This window comes from Humulus lupulus, chromosome 3 (genome assembly GCF_963169125.1).
Source record: "Humulus lupulus chromosome 3, drHumLupu1.1, whole genome shotgun sequence".
NCBI classification, from domain to species: Eukaryota; Viridiplantae; Streptophyta; class Magnoliopsida; order Rosales; family Cannabaceae; genus Humulus; species Humulus lupulus.
This window is the reverse complement of record NC_084795.1, coordinates 115,309,490-115,326,950: the sequence shown is the minus strand read 5'-3', so window position 1 is coordinate 115,326,950 and position 17,461 is coordinate 115,309,490. Positions and strand designations below refer to the sequence as shown.

General features: G+C 34.8%; 3 protein-coding genes across 4 annotated transcripts; 2 read left to right on the top strand and 1 right to left on the bottom strand.

Moving 5' to 3' along the window:
• Nucleotides 1-5,938: 5,938 nt before the first annotated feature.
• On the top strand, nt 5,939-11,223 carry LOC133823076 (putative DNA (cytosine-5)-methyltransferase CMT1). Of its 2 annotated transcripts, XM_062255662.1 has the most exons (21): nt 5,941-6,284; nt 6,383-6,423; nt 6,568-6,670; nt 6,772-6,879; nt 6,970-7,098; nt 7,188-7,287; nt 7,401-7,591; nt 7,711-7,776; nt 7,873-8,139; nt 8,458-8,516; nt 8,691-8,757; nt 8,845-9,174; nt 9,448-9,516; nt 9,610-9,696; nt 9,782-9,869; nt 9,963-10,084; nt 10,181-10,285; nt 10,374-10,417; nt 10,504-10,573; nt 10,658-10,761; nt 10,888-11,223. In XM_062255662.1, exons 1-21 carry the CDS (start codon nt 6,060-6,062, stop codon nt 11,045-11,047), a joined length of 2,535 nt encoding a protein of 844 aa, XP_062111646.1. In that variant the 5' UTR covers nt 5,941-6,059; the 3' UTR covers nt 11,048-11,223. The 2 variants fall into 2 exon arrangements, 1 of the variants encoding a protein (XP_062111646.1); XR_009888134.1 differs by lacking the exons at nt 10,504-10,573; nt 10,658-10,761; nt 10,888-11,223 and having other exon boundaries at nt 5,939-6,284; nt 9,963-10,082; nt 10,180-10,285; nt 10,374-10,409.
• Nucleotides 11,224-14,776: 3,553 nt separating this feature from the next.
• LOC133824947 (uncharacterized) lies at nt 14,777-15,298 on the top strand. Its single transcript, XM_062257960.1, has one exon. It carries the CDS (start codon nt 14,777-14,779, stop codon nt 15,296-15,298), a length of 522 nt encoding a protein of 173 aa, XP_062113944.1.
• Nucleotides 15,299-15,971: 673 nt separating this feature from the next.
• On the bottom strand, nt 15,972-17,016 carry LOC133824946 (uncharacterized). Its single transcript, XM_062257959.1, has 2 exons — nt 16,783-17,016; nt 15,972-16,502 (listed from the first exon to the last, which is right to left on the bottom strand). Exons 1-2 carry the CDS (start codon nt 17,014-17,016, stop codon nt 15,972-15,974), a joined length of 765 nt encoding a protein of 254 aa, XP_062113943.1.
• Between the last annotated feature and the right edge of the window lie 445 nt (nt 17,017-17,461).

Below are 17,461 nucleotides of genomic sequence, written 5' to 3'. Positions count from 1 at the left end.
GCCCTCCCGAGATGGTTATTACATCCTCTCCATCTACCGGCGGGGGCTTGTCTTCTTCCCGAGCTCAGGAATTATTGTTTTGTGTCGTCGGAGGCGCGGCTACTCTCTGGCTCGCGGCCGCCTGACTAGTACTCTGGTTTTTGACATATTGCCGGAAGTAACCTCTTGAGATCAATCCTTTGATCTCGTCCTTCAGTTGTTGACATTCATCGGTTGTATGCCCGGTGTCTCTGTAAAATCGGCAATACTTACTGGAGTCCCTCTTGGATTTTTGATTTCTCATCGGGTCCGGACGCCTAAAGGGGACCTGGTTTTCATTAGCCAGGTATATGTTCTCCCGAGACTCATTGAGCTTGGTGTATACTCTGTATACGGAGAAATATCTCTCCCCTTTCTTTTTCTTTCCTCCCTCGGCTTTGGGGTTACTTCCTTCGTTCTTTTTCCTCTTGGAGGGGTTCTCCGTGACAGGCTTTGGAGCTGCTGGGTCCGCCGAGGTTGAGGCAGAGTTGACGTTTATCGTTGTAGTTTCGGACTGGGAAGTCGCATTGAGTGTCGACCTCGCTTCCTCTACATTGACAAACCTCTGCGCTCGTCTGTTAAACTCGGTTATGGACCTTACTGGTTTCCTTTGCATGTCGTCCCAAAGGGCACTTCCTGCATTACGCCGGCTCGGACAACCATTAGGTGCCCACTGTCGTCCACGTCCCGAGCTCGGGCGACTTCCAGATTAAACCTTGTTAAATAACTTTTTAGTGTTTCGCCCGGCTGTTGTCGAACGTTAGTTAAGGTGGATGCCTCTGGTCTGACCCCCATCATTGCTCTGAACTACTTCTTAAAGTCTTTAGACAACTGATCCCAAGAAGTTATTGAGTGTCTCTTATATTTTTCGAACCAACTTTTGGCAGGTCCCGTCAATGATGCTGGAAACAACATGCATCTGAACTCGTAACCCACGTTACTGGCTCTCATTATGGTGTTGAACGTGCTCAGGTGACTACAGGGGTCGGTCTTCCCTTCGAACGTTGGGACGTGAGGGATCCGAAACCCTTGAGGAAATGGAGTATTGGAAATATGGGGAGCAAACGGCTCGAGCTCCTCGTTAGAGTCCTCATATCGACCATTTTCTCGTTCATTCTTCAAAAGCTTAAAGGCTTTTTCAAGCTGATCGATTCTTTCTTGGACTGGGTCCGTAAGAGGTACTGTCTGGAATTGATTGTCATTGATCATGATTCCAGGCTCGCGTCTCCGCAAGGGATCTCTACGCCTATTCAAGCGGTCCCTCAGGTCCGGATTTATTGGGTCACCATTACCCTGACTCTGATTCAGGTGATCTCACAGGTCGGGATGATTTCTGCGGCTTCCAGTATTCTTACGACCTCGGTCATGCTTACTGACCGACCTGGTATCTCCGGAATCATCACTGATAAAACTCGTTGCTTGGTTATTTCGTGATGGATTCTTCCCACGTCACCTCGTCTCCACCGTGCGAGACCGAGATGTTTGACTTTTTTCAGATGGGGCGCCTCTCCGCTCCTGGAAAGCTTCCCCGTTTCCTTGTCTTCCTCCTGCACACCCTTCGCCCTGATCTCGAACAGGTTGAGCGTTCCTGCAGGGGGGCGAAGGATATCTTATGGGTGATGGAGGGAACCGTATAGGCGACGGTGGCTGCCACCCATGTCACGGCCTAGACGGTCCAGAATTTGCCCGAGATGGGTCGGTCGCGTTTGGTGCGCTCCCAGGTATCTGAGTCCGAGCCTCTGCAGGGGTTTGGTTGTTCTCAGTTCCTGCAGGTACCTCCACAGGCGGGTTAGCCGGGTCCCGAGCCCGAGTATTCCTCTGGGGCCTAGGTGGAGCGGATGGCTCTGCTGCTGCCGGAGGTTGAGTCGGCCTCCTTGTGGCAGCATCTTTTCGTGGACGCCCACGGGGTCTACGGGGAGGAACATGCACGTCCCTTGGAGGAGGGACTTGGTTTTCGCGCGGAGGCGGGGGCTGAGCCACCTGCGCCTCTGCGGCTATCCTTGCCAACTCCTCATTCCGTCTGTTGGCCTCTGCCAACTGCTGCTTCAATTGCCGGTTTTCAAGTTCCACAATAGGAACATACCGCTCAGGATTGTAATACATATCCTCATCTCTTGGTGGAGGAGGTGGTCCCCGGGAATCAGAAGATCCACTTCTCTCTTCAACATCCGGGTTTTCCATTGGCTGTTTTCCAGGACGTCTTGGGTAATTTTCTTCAGGTGCGTTCTGATTATTGGTGGCCATGACTTTTTCAGGGATGAATGCTTAAGGCTCTCAATGAAAGCACCAAACTGTTGACTCCGTTTTTCGTCAACAGTGAAAGAAGAGCACGTAAACAGTAACTAGTAATGGCCAATTAAAATATGACAACACAAAACACGATTTTTTACGTGGTTCAGCAGTTAAATCTGCCTAGTCCACGAGTCTTTGTTATTAAACTCAAGATTATCTCTAAAAATTCTTAAACACGAATTCTTCAGAGTTTTCTCTCCAGATTCAGAATTTCGGTCCTTTACAATGGTGCATGACCTCTCTATTTATAGAGAAGGTTGCAGAATACTATCCCACATATTTTGGGTAGTTACTCTTTTTGTGTAAATAAATTAAATGGCTTTAAATGCCTGTAATCCAATATAAAAGGAAACGTCCCCTGAAGACCAGGGGGCGTATAACTAATCAAATAATATCCCACGATTTTAGGGGATTTTCAGTAATAAATGTAGACCACATCTCTTATGGACAACACTTGTAGATGTTCAAGGTTATTATCATATATCTCCAAGGCCTTATTCTCCCAGGTCTCTCATCAACGTTCGAGCTAATGACATCTCCCGAGGTCACATGGCTTTCGAGATCGTACGCGCGTCAGGCTCGAAACCCCTGATCCGAGGTCATCCCTGAGGATAGATGCGTCTCGGGAGCTACCCTTCGAGATCGTGAACATTTCGAGGTTGTCTCAGTCTTGCAGGCTCGATATTTAATCCTAGAGCATACTTCGAACTCTACGAATTCATTTGCTGCGAATCCAGCTTTCGAGGTCACATTTAACATGGCTCGAAATCTGGGTATAACAATCATTCAGTCATACCGCTTTGCTGTAAAGACCGACCTTGAAAGCTCGAGGGTGTGTAGCCTCGAATATGTTACGAGCTCGCAACAGCATGATGCTTAAATATATTTTCACTGATTGCCTTCAGGCGAGATAGCTCGAGCTCGGGAAGTGCAAGCTCGGATGCGATAACCTCGTCAACATCTACTTGTCCCGAGCATAGCGCGAAGTTGGGTGGCAAACTCGTGATTGACTCATAGTCTCGGTAGACTCAATGCCAATTGCTGATCTCGAAGATTTGATGAATAATCTGGGATAACCCACTGTGTGTGAGCATGTTTATTGTTGTACAATCCCAATATTTAAGGGATATCATTTAATCTGTTATCAGTTCCCGATCTTCATGGGATGTTTCCGTGTATGTAGGAGATAATGCATTTAATAGCATTATGTTAATTGATTTACAGAATATCATCCCGAAATATATGAGAATGAATTCTGCAACCTTCCATATAAATAGAGAAGGAAGCACCATTTGTAAATGACATTTTTTCTGATTTCTGGAGAGAACACTTTGGGCAACTCTTCTCTGAAAAGTTTCCAGAAAACTCTAAAGTCTTAGTAATATAGACTCGTGGACTAGGCAGAGTTAACTGTTGAACCACGTAAAAATTCTGTTGTTTTTCTCTTTATTTATTTGCTCCAATACTTTATTGTTTAATTGCTCTACTATTTAAGTTGACAAAAAACGGCATCAACAATATGTTTGATATTAGGAATAATATTATATGGTTTTAGTAATTTTTTTAAACTTATATACATATTATCATTTTATATTTTGTTATAATAATTATATTGAGAATTATTTTTAAATTTTGTATTAATTTATATTTTATTTATTTTGGAATAATCTAAAATAAAATATAATTATATTTTGATATTATATATAAATAAATATCATAAATATTAAAAGATATAAATATACTATTAATAATAAAAAATAAAATGAATAAAAAAATATTATTTAAATGATATAAAGAAAAAAATAGAGAAACTAATGTATGATGTAATGTAAAAGTTAGAAGTAAAATAGATAAATTAGTGTTTTGCCGATGTATTTTAAAATATAAAGAAAATATCTGTTGGGAGTACTCTAAGGGGGTGTTTGTTTTGAGTAGTTGAGTTGTCTTGAAAAGTGTAGATGGACTTAAGATGGAGGAAATATTAAACTCTAATGTACAAAAGGGTTTACTTTACCCTTAAAACACATGTGGGGCCCACACAAATTATTAACTTTACCCCCTTTAAAATTTAAACCAAACATATGAATGGTTTTAGATTCTCATTCCCACCTTTACTTTACCCCATACCAAACACCCCCTAAGAGCACTCCCAATGTGTGCTCTACTCCATCATTTAAAATACCTTCCAAAACACATCTTTTTGTATTTTACCTCTAAGTTTTACATTATACCATACATCAACATCTCTATATATTTCTCAACATTATTTAAATATTATATCTTTAAACATATTTTATTAATTAAAGTAAAATAAAATAATTGAAAAAGAAAAAAAAAATAATAAATATATACTAAATGGGAGAGAGAAAGCTTATAAAGAAAAATAATAATATTAAAATATTATATAAAAGATATGTAAATGTTATGCAAATGTAGATATGTATTAATTGAAGTTTGTGCATAGTTATTATAAATATATGTATAAAGGAACTGATGGAAGATGTTTTTGTGAGTTTTAGCTAAATATTATAGAGAAAGTATATTACAAAATACATCACCAAAACATAATTTTTTATAATTTACCTCAAACTTTTACATTATACCATAGACTTCTCTATTTTTTCTCTACATTATTTAAATATTATATTTTTTGAAAATATTTTATTCATTTTAAGATATAAAATAATTAAATATAATAGTATCACACTCACATATATACAAAAGTTTATAAAAAATGGGTTTATACCTTTTTGGACCCTGTGTTTTATCCCATTACCTGTTTGAACCCTATGTTTTGATAAATTACTTTTTGGACCCTATGTTTTGTAAAATGGTTAAAATAGAACCCTAAACTCGATTTTGGTCAATGTTTTCTCAACTAAAATCACAAATAATTTACCAAACTAACAATTCAGAAAAAAAATAAAATCATTCTGCTTAAAAACTGTGTTGTTATATTCAATTTTTTCTTCATCAAAATTGAGTTTAGAGTTCTATTTTAACAATTTTACAAAATATAGGGTCCAAAAAGTAATTTGTTAAAACACAGGGTTCAAATAGATAATGAGACAAAACACATGGTCCAAAATGTTATAAACACTAAAAAAATAATAAAATATTTATAACTTGATGAATAATGTTTTACTACATATAGCTTGATGATGTAGTGTTTCTCTACATCGTTTAAATATTATATTTTTTGAAAATATTTTATTCATTTTAAGATATAAAATAATTAAATATAATAATATCACACTCACATATATACAAAAATTTAGAAAAAATAATAAAACATTTATAGCTTGATAAATAGTATTTTACTATATATATAAAGAAATACTATTTATTAAGGCATCACCTATTGAAAGATTATTAAAAAATAAGACATTTACCTCTTCCATTTAACTTCCGGTGGAAGTGCTCTAATAGTCTAATGCAATGTATCAACCTTTGCCCATAGTAGAGTAAAGTGGTGTTGGTGGTGGGGCCGTAGCAAAACTTTAGGGCGCTTAAAATTTTGACAAACGAAAATAATTGAGAGATTCCCGCCCGTTTTAAAAGTTCAAACCCTTTTCTTTATTATTTTATATATTTGCTTCCCCACATTATATAAAACCCTCTTTACTTTTCTTATATTTTATCAGTAAAAGAACCCTTTGATATCCAGTCTCTCCGTCTGCTCTTTCTTTCTCACTCTAGGGCTCTTTCTGTCCGCTCTCCTCAGTCCTCACTCACCTTGGCTCCAAAATATGGGGAAAACCAGATCTGGAAAACGCAAGGCCAAGGTGGTCGAAGAGCCTGAGCCGTCTGACTCCTCTGATATGGCCGAGATGGAGAGCCAGCCTATCGCTTTGGTAATCTCCGAACCCAAGAGGACGAAGCGGAACGATGCTGATTCCGATGCTTCCTTTCTCGGAAAGCCTTTTCCCCAACACGAAGCCGCCCAACGATGGCCCAAACGTTACGAGCCAAAGGTCACTTCTTTTGTCACACGCACCAAATTGCCTTTTATTATATTTCTTTAAACGTATTTCTATTTTCTTAATGAAAAGTGTTGTTTGTCAAAATGCAGGGTAAGGTGAAGAAGGGGGAGCTATCTGGGGAAAAGAAAGAGTAAGAACTTGCTTGCTTTTGGTTAAAGCTTATAGTTTGCTTGGCGACATTGTTATTTTTGTATGCTTTGATGATGTTGCTCAGTAATCTATAGCTTTTTTTTTATATTGATTTGATTGACTGATGATGTTTTGTGGTTTGTAGGAGTGGGACGAAAGAGGAGGAAGTCACGCAAGCAAAATTTCATTATAGTCAAGCTTTGGTAGATGGGGTTGTCTTTGATCTTAATGATGATGCTTATGTTAAGGTTAGCTTTTATTTTGTTTTATTTTCCCGTTCAATCTTTTTCATTTTGTTTGTTTATTTATTAAAACAAGGCTGATTAGCTGAATTTTTTATTTTCTTTAGGCTGAAGATGATAAGCCTGATTACATTGCCAGAATTATTGAGTTTTTTGAAGCTGTTGATGGTGGACTCTATTTTACTGCCCAGTGGTTCTATAGGGCTGAAGACACAGTAAGACAAATTATATAAACCTGAGTTTTCTATTGAAACATATCCTTTTTTTTTGGCCCTGTTGATGTCAGCATATTCAAATTGTTACAGGCAATTAAGGATCTTAGGGACCACTCACACATTCTTGATAAAAGAAGGGTTTTTATGTCGGAGATAAAGGATGACAACCCCTTGGATTGCATTGTTTCTAAAGTGACAATTGCCAAAGTATCTCCCAATGTATGTAGGTCTTAAATTTATATCCATGACATTTGCGTTCTCTATGTATTGTTTGCATGCCCTTATATTTTAACCGTTCTATTTCTTAGCTGGATTTGCTTGCAAAGGAGAAAGCTTTACCCCCTTGTGATCTTTATTATGATATGAAGTACACAGTTGCTAATCTAACATTTTCAACCATTGAGCCTGGTATGTCTTTTGTTTTATTTTTAAAGAACATAGGAAAACTTTTTTATGCTTATAACAAAGTTTTTTGATTTAGCAACTGGTTCTAATAATATTTACTTGCTTTTGAGGACCAGATTCTAAACCAGATAGTGACACAGCATCCACAATATCAAGTGAGAGTGGATCGAATAATTTAGGGGATGATGATAGAAATCAAACTTCTAAGAAGTCTGAGATGACTCTCTTAGATCTGTACTCAGGATGCGGTGCAATGTCTACTGGTTTATGCATGGGTGCTTCTTTAACTGGAGTGAAGCTTGTAACTGTATGTTACTAAGGGTTATTGTTACTTATTTCCATTAGTATTTGCATTTCTGGTTGCTATATTTTCCCTTTAGTTTATCCATTTGTTTTTCTTATTGTGTTTCTTTCCATACTATGAAGAGGTGGGCTGTGGACTTCAATTCTGATGCATGCCAAAGTCTCAAGTTGAACCATCCTGAAACTGAGGTGATAGTTATGCATATTTTGGCCTTGAATTGATCACTATATTTTTCATTGCTTTATTTTGTTTTGTCAAATAATTGTGCTTATAATTGAGCGTAGGTGAGAAACGAAGCAGCAGAGGATTTTTTGTCATTGTTGAAGGACTGGGAAAAATTATGCAAGGAGTTTAAATTGCTTGAATCACGTCAATCTCAAGACCAAGACATTTGCTTGGAAAGTGTTGAAGCAGAACTTGATGAAAATGCAAACAATAATAGTGACATTGATGATAGCTCAATGTCATCTGAAGAATTTGAAGTGCAAGAATTACTTGCAATTTGCCACGGTGATCCTAACAAAGCAGGATCAAAAGGATTATACTTTAAGGTATCTATAATTTAACACTCTACAACTCTACAAATCTGAATGTGCACTATAATGTTGCAAACTTCAACCATAATACATGAACATTTAATGATCCTATTTACTGTTTTATTGTATGATGCAAACTTGAAATCATATTCTTTCTTTTCTCTATTATGTTTCTTATCATGCTACTTGTCATAATGAGAACTCTTACAACATTTAAACCTCAATAAATATTAATTGAAGTTGCAACACGCAGCTAGGTATTGATTAATGTTTAATTAGGTTATTTGTTTCTCTTAGTTGGAATCAAATAATTTACAATGACTCATTGCATAGGTTCGTTGGAAGGGTTATGATTCAGATGAGGACACATGGGAGCCCATTGATGGTTTAAGGTAGGACTGGCTTTGTTTTTTTTCACATAATTTTAAGCTGAAAAAGGTTGCCAAAATATTCAAGTATTTTGTTTTGTGCTTTTGTTTTCAAATATTTAAATATGTTGTGCGGTATTGTCTTCTATTATGGTGTATTTACTTTTTTTTTGGGGCCTTTTTTCATTTTTAAAATAGCACATGCCCAGATAAGTTAAAGGAGTTTGTCACAAAAGGTTACAAAAGGAATATGCTACCTCTTCCAGTAAGTATTTAGTTATTTGAGTTTATTTCATGTGGTATAATAATCCTTCCAAATTATTCTACTAAGCTTATTAATCATAATTTTTAGGGGGATGTTGATTTCATTTGTGGAGGACCACCATGTCAAGGAGTAAGCGGTTTTAATCGCTTTAGAGACAAGACAGCTCCTTTAAAAGACATAAAAAATAGTCAACTGTTAGTTTACATGAGCATTATTGAGTATTTGAAGCCAAAGTATGTGTTAATGGAAAATGTCGTGGACATTTTAAAGTTTTCTGAGGCGTTTTTGGGACGATACGCGTTAGGTCGTCTTGTTTCCATGAATTATCAAGCTAGATTGGGCATGATGGCTGCTGGTTCTTATGGTCTACCACAATTTCGAATGCGGGTTTTCTTATGGGGTGCTCAGCCTTCAGAGGTAAATAAATTTTAGTTGTCATACAGAATTGTATTATGGGGCTAACTGTCTAAGCTTAAGGCTTTTAGCTTTAACTTTTAAAAATCACTTTTCTAATAAGCTACATTGTGTTGCTTCTCACAAAATGACATAAAAGCAAAAAGCTATTTTGATTAAAAGATCCAATCAGCCTCCAAAAGCGCTTTAAAAAATAAATACACATCAAATCACTTCTTTAAAGCTGTGCCAACCCAACCCTATGTAATTCATACTTCCATTTCCTTTTTATTTCAGAAATTACCTCAGTATCCTTTGCCAACTCATGAAGTGGTTGAGAGAGGAGTTGTCCCAACTGAATTTGAGGTATTTTTTTAGTTGTATTTGGTTCTTATTTTTATTCTTTTATTGCTACCTTGAATCATTGACCCATTATATAATCTATGCTTCCCATCATAGGAAGTTCTTGTTGGCTATAATAAAAACCAGCAACGTCATTTGGAAAAGGCTCTTTATCTTGAAGATGCAATTTCTGATCTCCCTCCGGTACAGTTGTTTTTTCAATTGTTAGTTTTTAAGTAACTAGCAAAGGGGGAGTGCATTTCATTGTAATGAATTCATCTTGTTGTAGGTTGAGAATGATGAAAGCCAAGATGAAAGGCCATATGGGACATTACCTCGTACAGAATTTCAGAAGTATATAAGATTGAAAAGAAGTGGTGAGGATGTCAAGCTAGACAGTTTAGAGTATATTGTTTTTATGTCAAATGCTAGTTTGGGAGCTCTAATTTTTTCTTCTTTTAAATGAACAGATGTGGTAGGTTATGAAAATTCTTCTGCTCAAAGTCCACAAAAAGCTATGTTATATGATCATCGACCTTTGCAGTTGAATCAAGATGATTATGAGAGAGTGTGCCAAATACCAAAAAAAAAGGTTTCATTGGCAAATTTCAGTTTGGAGTTGAAATTATTGTTAAGTAATTGTTTAGTGTAATTAACACAACCTTTGTTTTTTGTTCTCCTATTTCAGGGTGCAAATTTTAGAGATTTACCTGGTTTACTAATTGGTCCAGACAATGTAGTTTCTCGGGATCCAGCAGTAGAGAGTATCCAAGTTTCCTCGGGGAAGCTATTGGTATAATATTGTGTGTGTGTGTGTGTATAATTAACTTCGTGAAACAATGAGTTCATTTACATAGTTAACTTTATATGCTATGTTTCAGGTACCAGAATATGCTCTAAACTATGTTCGTGGGAAGTCGACCAAGTAGGAATTCTATTATCTTGAATTGAGACATGGAATTTTTTTCCTTTATTTTTTATTCAAGTTTCTCATGTAATTGGTGCATGCAGGCCATTTGGTCGAACATGGTGGGATGAAACTATTGGAACTGTAGTAACGAGGGCGGAGCCTCACAATCAGGTTTCTATTAGAGCCTAAAAATGACTTTCGCTTTTTAGGAGCATTTGGGCTTTTATAATGACTGGCATGCTTTCATTTTGTTAGGTGATTATTCATCCGGAACAAGATCGAGTGCTTTCTGTACGCGAACTAGCACGATTGCAAGGGTTTCCAGATTTTTATAAATTAAGTGGACCTATCAAACAGAGGTATCCAACGTACTCTTTTATTTTGTTTTATTTAACAATGAGATTAATCCTTTTTGAGAGGGTTTTTTTTGTCAGCTTTGTAAGTACTTTGGCTATGCATTTATATATTTATATTGTCTTTTATAGGTATATGCAAGTAGGGAATGCAGTTGCTGTTCCAGTGGGCATTGCCTTAGGTTATACATTGGGCTTGGCTAGTCAAGGATTATCTGATGATCAACCTCTAACAACTCTCCCATTCAGATTTCCAAAGTGTATGTCATCATCTAAATGCGTGGAAAGATAGTCGAAGGATTTGGTATGATGTATCTCTATTTCGAGTCTCGTTTTAGACAAGTGTAATTTAATTAGAAACCATTGTTTTTTTAGTATCAACGTTCATTCTGAATTTAGAACACAATGTAGTATTTGTTGTGTTCAATTTATGTGACTAGACTTGCAATTAAATGCAATATTGACTGAGTGTTTGAAAAGTATTAAATGTGCCACAATAGTGATTATATTTTCTATATTTGGGAATAGAACAAGGTACTTTTTCATTAATTATAAATTTATCTACATGAAATTAAAATATTACATACAATGATCTGATGTTTATTTTTTAGTATAATAGGTTTTATTTTAAATAAATATAATGTGTAATATTGTACATAATTGTATAGTTCGTTTTTGGGAAACATGGTTTTGTGTATATAAACACTCTATATATTGAATATGAATATGGTTTTACTACATATAAATGTTATTAATTCAAGTCTAATGGTTGAATTTAAAACCATATAGAAAAATTAGTGATTTGCGATACTTTTTTTATTTTATTTTGATATGTATTTTAGTTTTAGTTATTAGCTTAATTTAATTGTGCTTTCTACCTTGTTAAAATTAATAAAAAAAATATGTACTAGTGAAATGTGACTCTTGAGTATTCTATTTTCGTACCCTATCTACATAAAATATTAAAGTAGGATGAGGTATGGCTGGAGCTGCTATTTTTAAGACAGGGTTGTAGAACTAGAATATACATATTCTATCCATTGCCATCCTAAATCCTAAATAATCAGAGTATGAAAAACTTTACAACACGAGTGACTCCATGCATGTTAGCATGTAAATCTACTTTGATTTCTATTAAATCGGGTAGTAGAAATTGTCTTGAATGTCTAGGTTCGAACTCTCGAGCCTCACTATCCTTAACCATTCTAAGGAGAAAACCCTAGGTGGGTTGCGAACTGGCTCTAAGAGCATTCTTATTTGGTGCTCTATTTTATTTTTTAAAATACTTTCACAAAACATATTTTTTTATTTTATCTCTAAGTTTTATATTTTATCATACATCATATTCTCTATTTTTTTCTCAATATCATTTAAATATTATATTTTCAAATTTTTTTTATTCATTTTAAATATTTTCTATAACTATCAATAATATCCTTATATATTTTAATGTTTACAATATCTACTCATATATAATATCACGTAATTATATTACAATTTAAATTTAACCAAATTTATAAGATAAACTAAAATATCAATTATTCTAAAAAAAATTACAAATAAGAAATTTTATTATTCTCAAAATATATTTTAAGAGTTTTTATTAGAAATATTTAAATATAATATAATATTGTGAATATATTTTTTTGTATATTCTATGGATATTATTCTTTGATATATATATAATATTTTCAAGATACTTTTTTGGTATATTCCATAGATATTTTTCTTTGATTATTGTGAGAGAATATTCTTAGCATATTCTTTAGTATATACTAAGAATATTATTTTGATTTTCTCAAAACTTCAACAATAAATAATATCATTTTTTTACAAAATTTTACAAACACTTTCATTTATTTCTTTACACACTTTTTATTTTTCTTCTTTCTATATAGTTCCTATAAATCCTGATTTTGAGATATTTGACTCTTCGTAATCTGAGGAGGAGGAGATAATTTTAGTTCTTGCTATTGAAGAAGAACGCTTGGGTAATGAAAGAGGCTCAACATCGCATCGTAGGTGATGGCTGTCGTATACCACACAAATTTAACAATGATTTTTCTTTTAATACTTCCAATTATTTCAGTATAATAGCAAGCACAGGTCGAACCCACGAGGACTATCGTTCACTTTATTATTCAAGAATTAACACTAAAACTTAAAAGGGGATTTTGATTTTTAACTCAAAATTAAATAGCATAAACTAGAAAGCAATTAAAGATGGATATTACGATATTAAGAAGCAGTTAAAGGTTAATCTCCACCCTCGACAATCATTCCTAATCACTAATAATAAATATATTCCAATTTCTCAATTAAACTATTAACCCCGCAGATAACGCTGAAGCAGTCAATTATCCAAGTCTCCCTATTATAAGTAATCAAGACGAAGCGCTCAATAATTAACTCTTTTATCTAAGCAATAAATCTATGAAGCATACAATCTATTTAACTTAGATAAAGCATTAAGTCCCATGGAAACAAGTTAATCTAGGCAATAAATTAATGAAGCATATAATTCATTTAACCTAGGTTCTATTTTTCATCACAATCAACAATTCTTTTGACATAACTATCAATTGTAATTTATCACATACACTTAGAATCCTAAACTATTAGATGAGTAGTAATTCTAAGATGACAATTGAACAATGTAAAACCTTAATTAGTTGGCCACCTAACAAGAAATTACAAGATTCATAACATTCAATTGGAAAAATAGAAACAATCTAATATTGAGAGAAATTAAAGAACAATATTCATTATCAATAATCAAGTATTCATGTCTTGGGTTTTGAATTAACCCTTAACCTAAAAAGAACCTACTCCATAATAGTAATCATAATCACAAACATAATTATAATTAAAATTAAAGAGATTAAGGGAAGAAAAGAAACTAGATTGATGAACAAAAGTAATGTAGTATTCTCTTCAGCCCTTTCTCAGTCTTTTTCTCTCTTAAAACCGTAATCAAGATCCCTCTCAAATTAACCCTAATCATCCTTTATAGTCTCAATTAAATTCTAATTAAAAATCTGAAAACGACGTCGCAAGCAGCGGCCTGAAAAATGCGAGCCGCGGCCTAGAACAAAATCTGTGCCTAAATCTGTCCCTTAGGCAGCGGCCTGGAAATTATGCGCAGCGGCCTGGCACCCTAGGCAGCGGCCTGTCTGGAAGAAAAAATTCTGAAAGTGCAATTTCCATTTAAAGTTCCGCGGCCTGAGATTTATGAGCCGCGGCCTACCTCCAATTTCTTCAATTCTTGATCTTAGATAGCTTCCACGTTGCCACCACTTCCACATTTCAATCCCGAAAGCTTTGAATACTCCTAAAACTTTATTTTAACTACACTTGACATCAAAATGTCAGATTTATCATCATAAAACGCAACGTAGAAAATATGTTGTAGAATCACGAAACTTAGTTAAAACTATTAAAAATGCTATCATAACACCATCCAAGCATAGAAAAACTTAACAAATATTAATACAAAAATGACCTTATCAGTAGGTCTATTCCCTGTCGTGCATTCATTCGAAGAAATTCGCTTGAAGGCCATCAATGCCTCTTTCAAGATTATTTTTCTGAGTCCCCGACGTATCCACCGAATTCATTTCGCAGGAGGTTCCGAATGCAACGTCATATTTCCTTGCGTATTCAAGCCGAAGTCGAAGCATATGAACCATATTTCGTCCAAAGAAGAGATGCTGCTAAAAGACTGGGTCATTCCTCGCTTCAAAAAATAACTGCTGCAATGAGAATATTACCTTATGGAGTTTCTGGAGATTTTGTAGATGAATACTTGCGGATTGTAGAAAATACAGCAACCGAGAGTGTTTGAAAAAATTCGTTAAGGCTATCATTGGTATATTCTCCCATGAATACTTAAGATCCCCAAATGAGAACGATATAGCTAGATTGTGCGCAGTTGGAGATAGTCGTGGGTTTCCTGGGATGTTAGGAAGTATTGATTGCATGCATTGGAAATGGAAAAATTGTCCAAGTATTGTGGAAAGGAATGTATTGTGGTCATATTCACGAGCCAACTATAATTTTAGAAGCTGTAGCATCATATGACCTCTGGATATGGCATGCATTTTTTGGATTGCCAGGCTCCCATAATGATATTAATGTCCTAGAACACTCTTCTGTTTTTAGAGAGCTTGCTGAAGGACATGCTCCAAAGGTCAACTACTCAATAAATGGAAATGACTATTCGATGGGCTACTATCTTGCCGATGATATATATCCTTCATGGTCGACGTTTGTCAAAACAATTCATGCTCCACATGACTGTAAACATAAACATTTTGTTGCAACTCAAGAATCAGCAATAAAAGATGTAGAACGAGCTTTTGGAGTGCTTCAAGCTCAATTTGCTATTGTACGTGGACCGACACGATTTTATGATCGACAAACACTTAAGGAGATTATGATGGCATGCATTATTTTGCATAATATGATCGTAGAAGACGAGCGACATACTTATCTTCGAGTAGAAGACTTTGTTTATGAACAAAGCGATGAAATAACCGAATAGCCTATGTCCCATGAGCATACAAATGAATTTGTAAACTTCATTCAACGCCATCATCACATTCGAGATCGAGGAATTCATTTTCAACTCCAGTCAGATCTTATTGAACATTTATGGGAAATATATAGTAAATCTTAAGTATTTGCATTTTATATATTACTATGTTTAGGCTAATATTTGTGTTCTTATTTTGAGGAAGATGTAACTTTAGTTTCTTTCTTTTCACTATGTTAAGCCTAATATTGTATTTTTGTCTTGTTTTATTGTATTTCCTTGGGATATAAAATATGTAACCTTAAATTCAAGATATTAATCATCAAGTCAACAATATTGCCTTTTACATTAGGAAGCTTTACAGCCAATATAAACTATTGCAATAAGCATTTTATGCAAAAAAGTTTCTTTCAAGAATAAACATTTTCATCATTCAAGTGTTCTATACAAAAAAGTTATCAAAAGTAACCATCATTCAGCTTTTGTTTTGTACAATGCAAATTTCTACATAGAAAAGCTATGGGTAATTTTCTATACAAAAAAAGAAGCTATTGGGCTGCTAGTTTATGCAAATTTATATGCAAAAAAACTATGATAAAAATCAGTAAAAGAGAATTCCCAAAAATGGTTGCATTGTTACCTTTCAAGAATACCAAAAATACCAGCCCAAACACCACCTAAATCATGGCTTTCTAGACTTTTGCTTCTCAAGTATTTCTAATTGGAGGCTACGGAAATACTCTTGTTGCGTTGGAGATAAAGTTGATACATCTACTCTCATAATTTCTAACTCCCTCCTCATGATTTCATTCTCTTCTTTCTGTTTATCCAATTCAAACCTTTCTTTTGCAATGCGGGCATACTCTTTCCTAATTTCTCCCTTCTTAGCATTAGATTTGATTCTCTCCCCTTTTATTTCAATCACCAAATCAGTAAGATTGGAAGAGTTATCCTCTTGCCTCTTTCGCTTCTTTGCAGCCTTCTTTCCAATTGGTCTCTCTAAATTCACATCTAAAGATGGTGCTGCAGTATCTTCATCTATGAACTCTGGTGCATGACCATCTCGAATTATTGATCTTCTTTTAGCTTTCATACTGCTACCCTCAGCCACAGATTCTTTCCATTTTGGATGGTGTCGTAGAATAGTCCAACAATGAAGAAAGTTGAATGAAGTGGGGTGGATACTTCGATAGAACTCTTTGGCTTTCTCAATCTGAAAAATCAGGTAAAAGAGATGAGAAATATATAATTCAAAGTGTTATAAACAATATAATTTATATTATATTATTCATGCACCTTATCTTGCTCATTAGCCCCACTTGGAGACCGTCTTTCAATTTGAGCTAAGGCCCCACAAAACTTATTTGTAGCAAGTTGGATAACAAACCATGTATTTCTAATAGAGCATGAACTACGTTAAGAAGATATAGATTTTTTTTTTTCTTATAATATTCATGAACTATAGATCAAAATGAATATTTTGATTGATCAACCTCATTGATTGGGTCCATACTAGTATTTAGCCAAGCTAAAACTAGCACGTTGTCCTCTTCAGTGCTAAAATTTCCTTTTCTAGATTTAGTTTTTCTACTATTCCCATCTTCTGGATTGGATGGAGTATATTGCGACTCTAAGTCATTCAAAGATGGGAGATAGTCATTGTAGCTTTCTTCCCCCTCTTGTAACAGTGTAGTGAAGGAATGAACCCCATGGAGTTGTGAGTCCATCTTTCAAAATCTGACAAGAGATAATCATAGATTTCTTCCATATATAATATGTATGTTGCAATGCTTTAAATGCCAACTAATTCTCAATAATTTAAAAGAGAGAGAGAGGAGGATCTGTGATAAAGTTAAACCAACTTTGTTATAGGAAGATTATGATCAATCTCATTTATTCTCTATATTTTCTCAACAAATTCAAGAAGCTAAATAGTTTATAAATCAAATCCAAAAGCCCCAGACTTGAGCAATGTACTACTAAACCTTCTATAAATTACCATATTTATCTCATAATATGTAAAATTTAAAATTTTAATTTGGCATTGAAATACTTATATATTGCAAGGTATTACATATGAAAAAGTCATAATCGTAATTTACTTCATAATGTGCTCAGAGATACCTTGGAAAGCGACCTCTTTGATAACTTATTGAAGAGATCAATTTGGCT

What these genes read in the sequence shown, in the direction of transcription:
- LOC133823076 (XM_062255662.1), top strand. Translation starts at nt 6,060, where the DNA reads ATGGGGAAAACCAGATCTGGAAAACGCAAGGCCAAGGTGGTCGAAGAG. An exon ending in CTGGAGTGAAGCTTGTAACT is followed by an intron (nt 7,592 to 7,710) that starts GTATGTTACTAA and finishes CATACTATGAAG; the next exon opens with AGGTGGGCTGTGGACTTCAA. An exon ending in TTGTCCCAACTGAATTTGAG is followed by an intron (nt 9,517 to 9,609) that starts GTATTTTTTTAG and finishes TTCCCATCATAG; the next exon opens with GAAGTTCTTGTTGGCTATAA.
- LOC133824947 (XM_062257960.1), top strand. Translation starts at nt 14,777, where the DNA reads ATGTATTGTGGTCATATTCACGAGCCAACTATAATTTTAGAAGCTGTA.
- LOC133824946 (XM_062257959.1), bottom strand. Translation starts at nt 17,016, where the DNA reads ATGGACTCACAACTCCATGGGGTTCATTCCTTCACTACACTGTTACAA. An exon ending in GTATGGACCCAATCAATGAG is followed by an intron (nt 16,503 to 16,782) that starts GTTGATCAATCA and finishes CTGATTTTTCAG; the next exon opens with ATTGAGAAAGCCAAAGAGTT.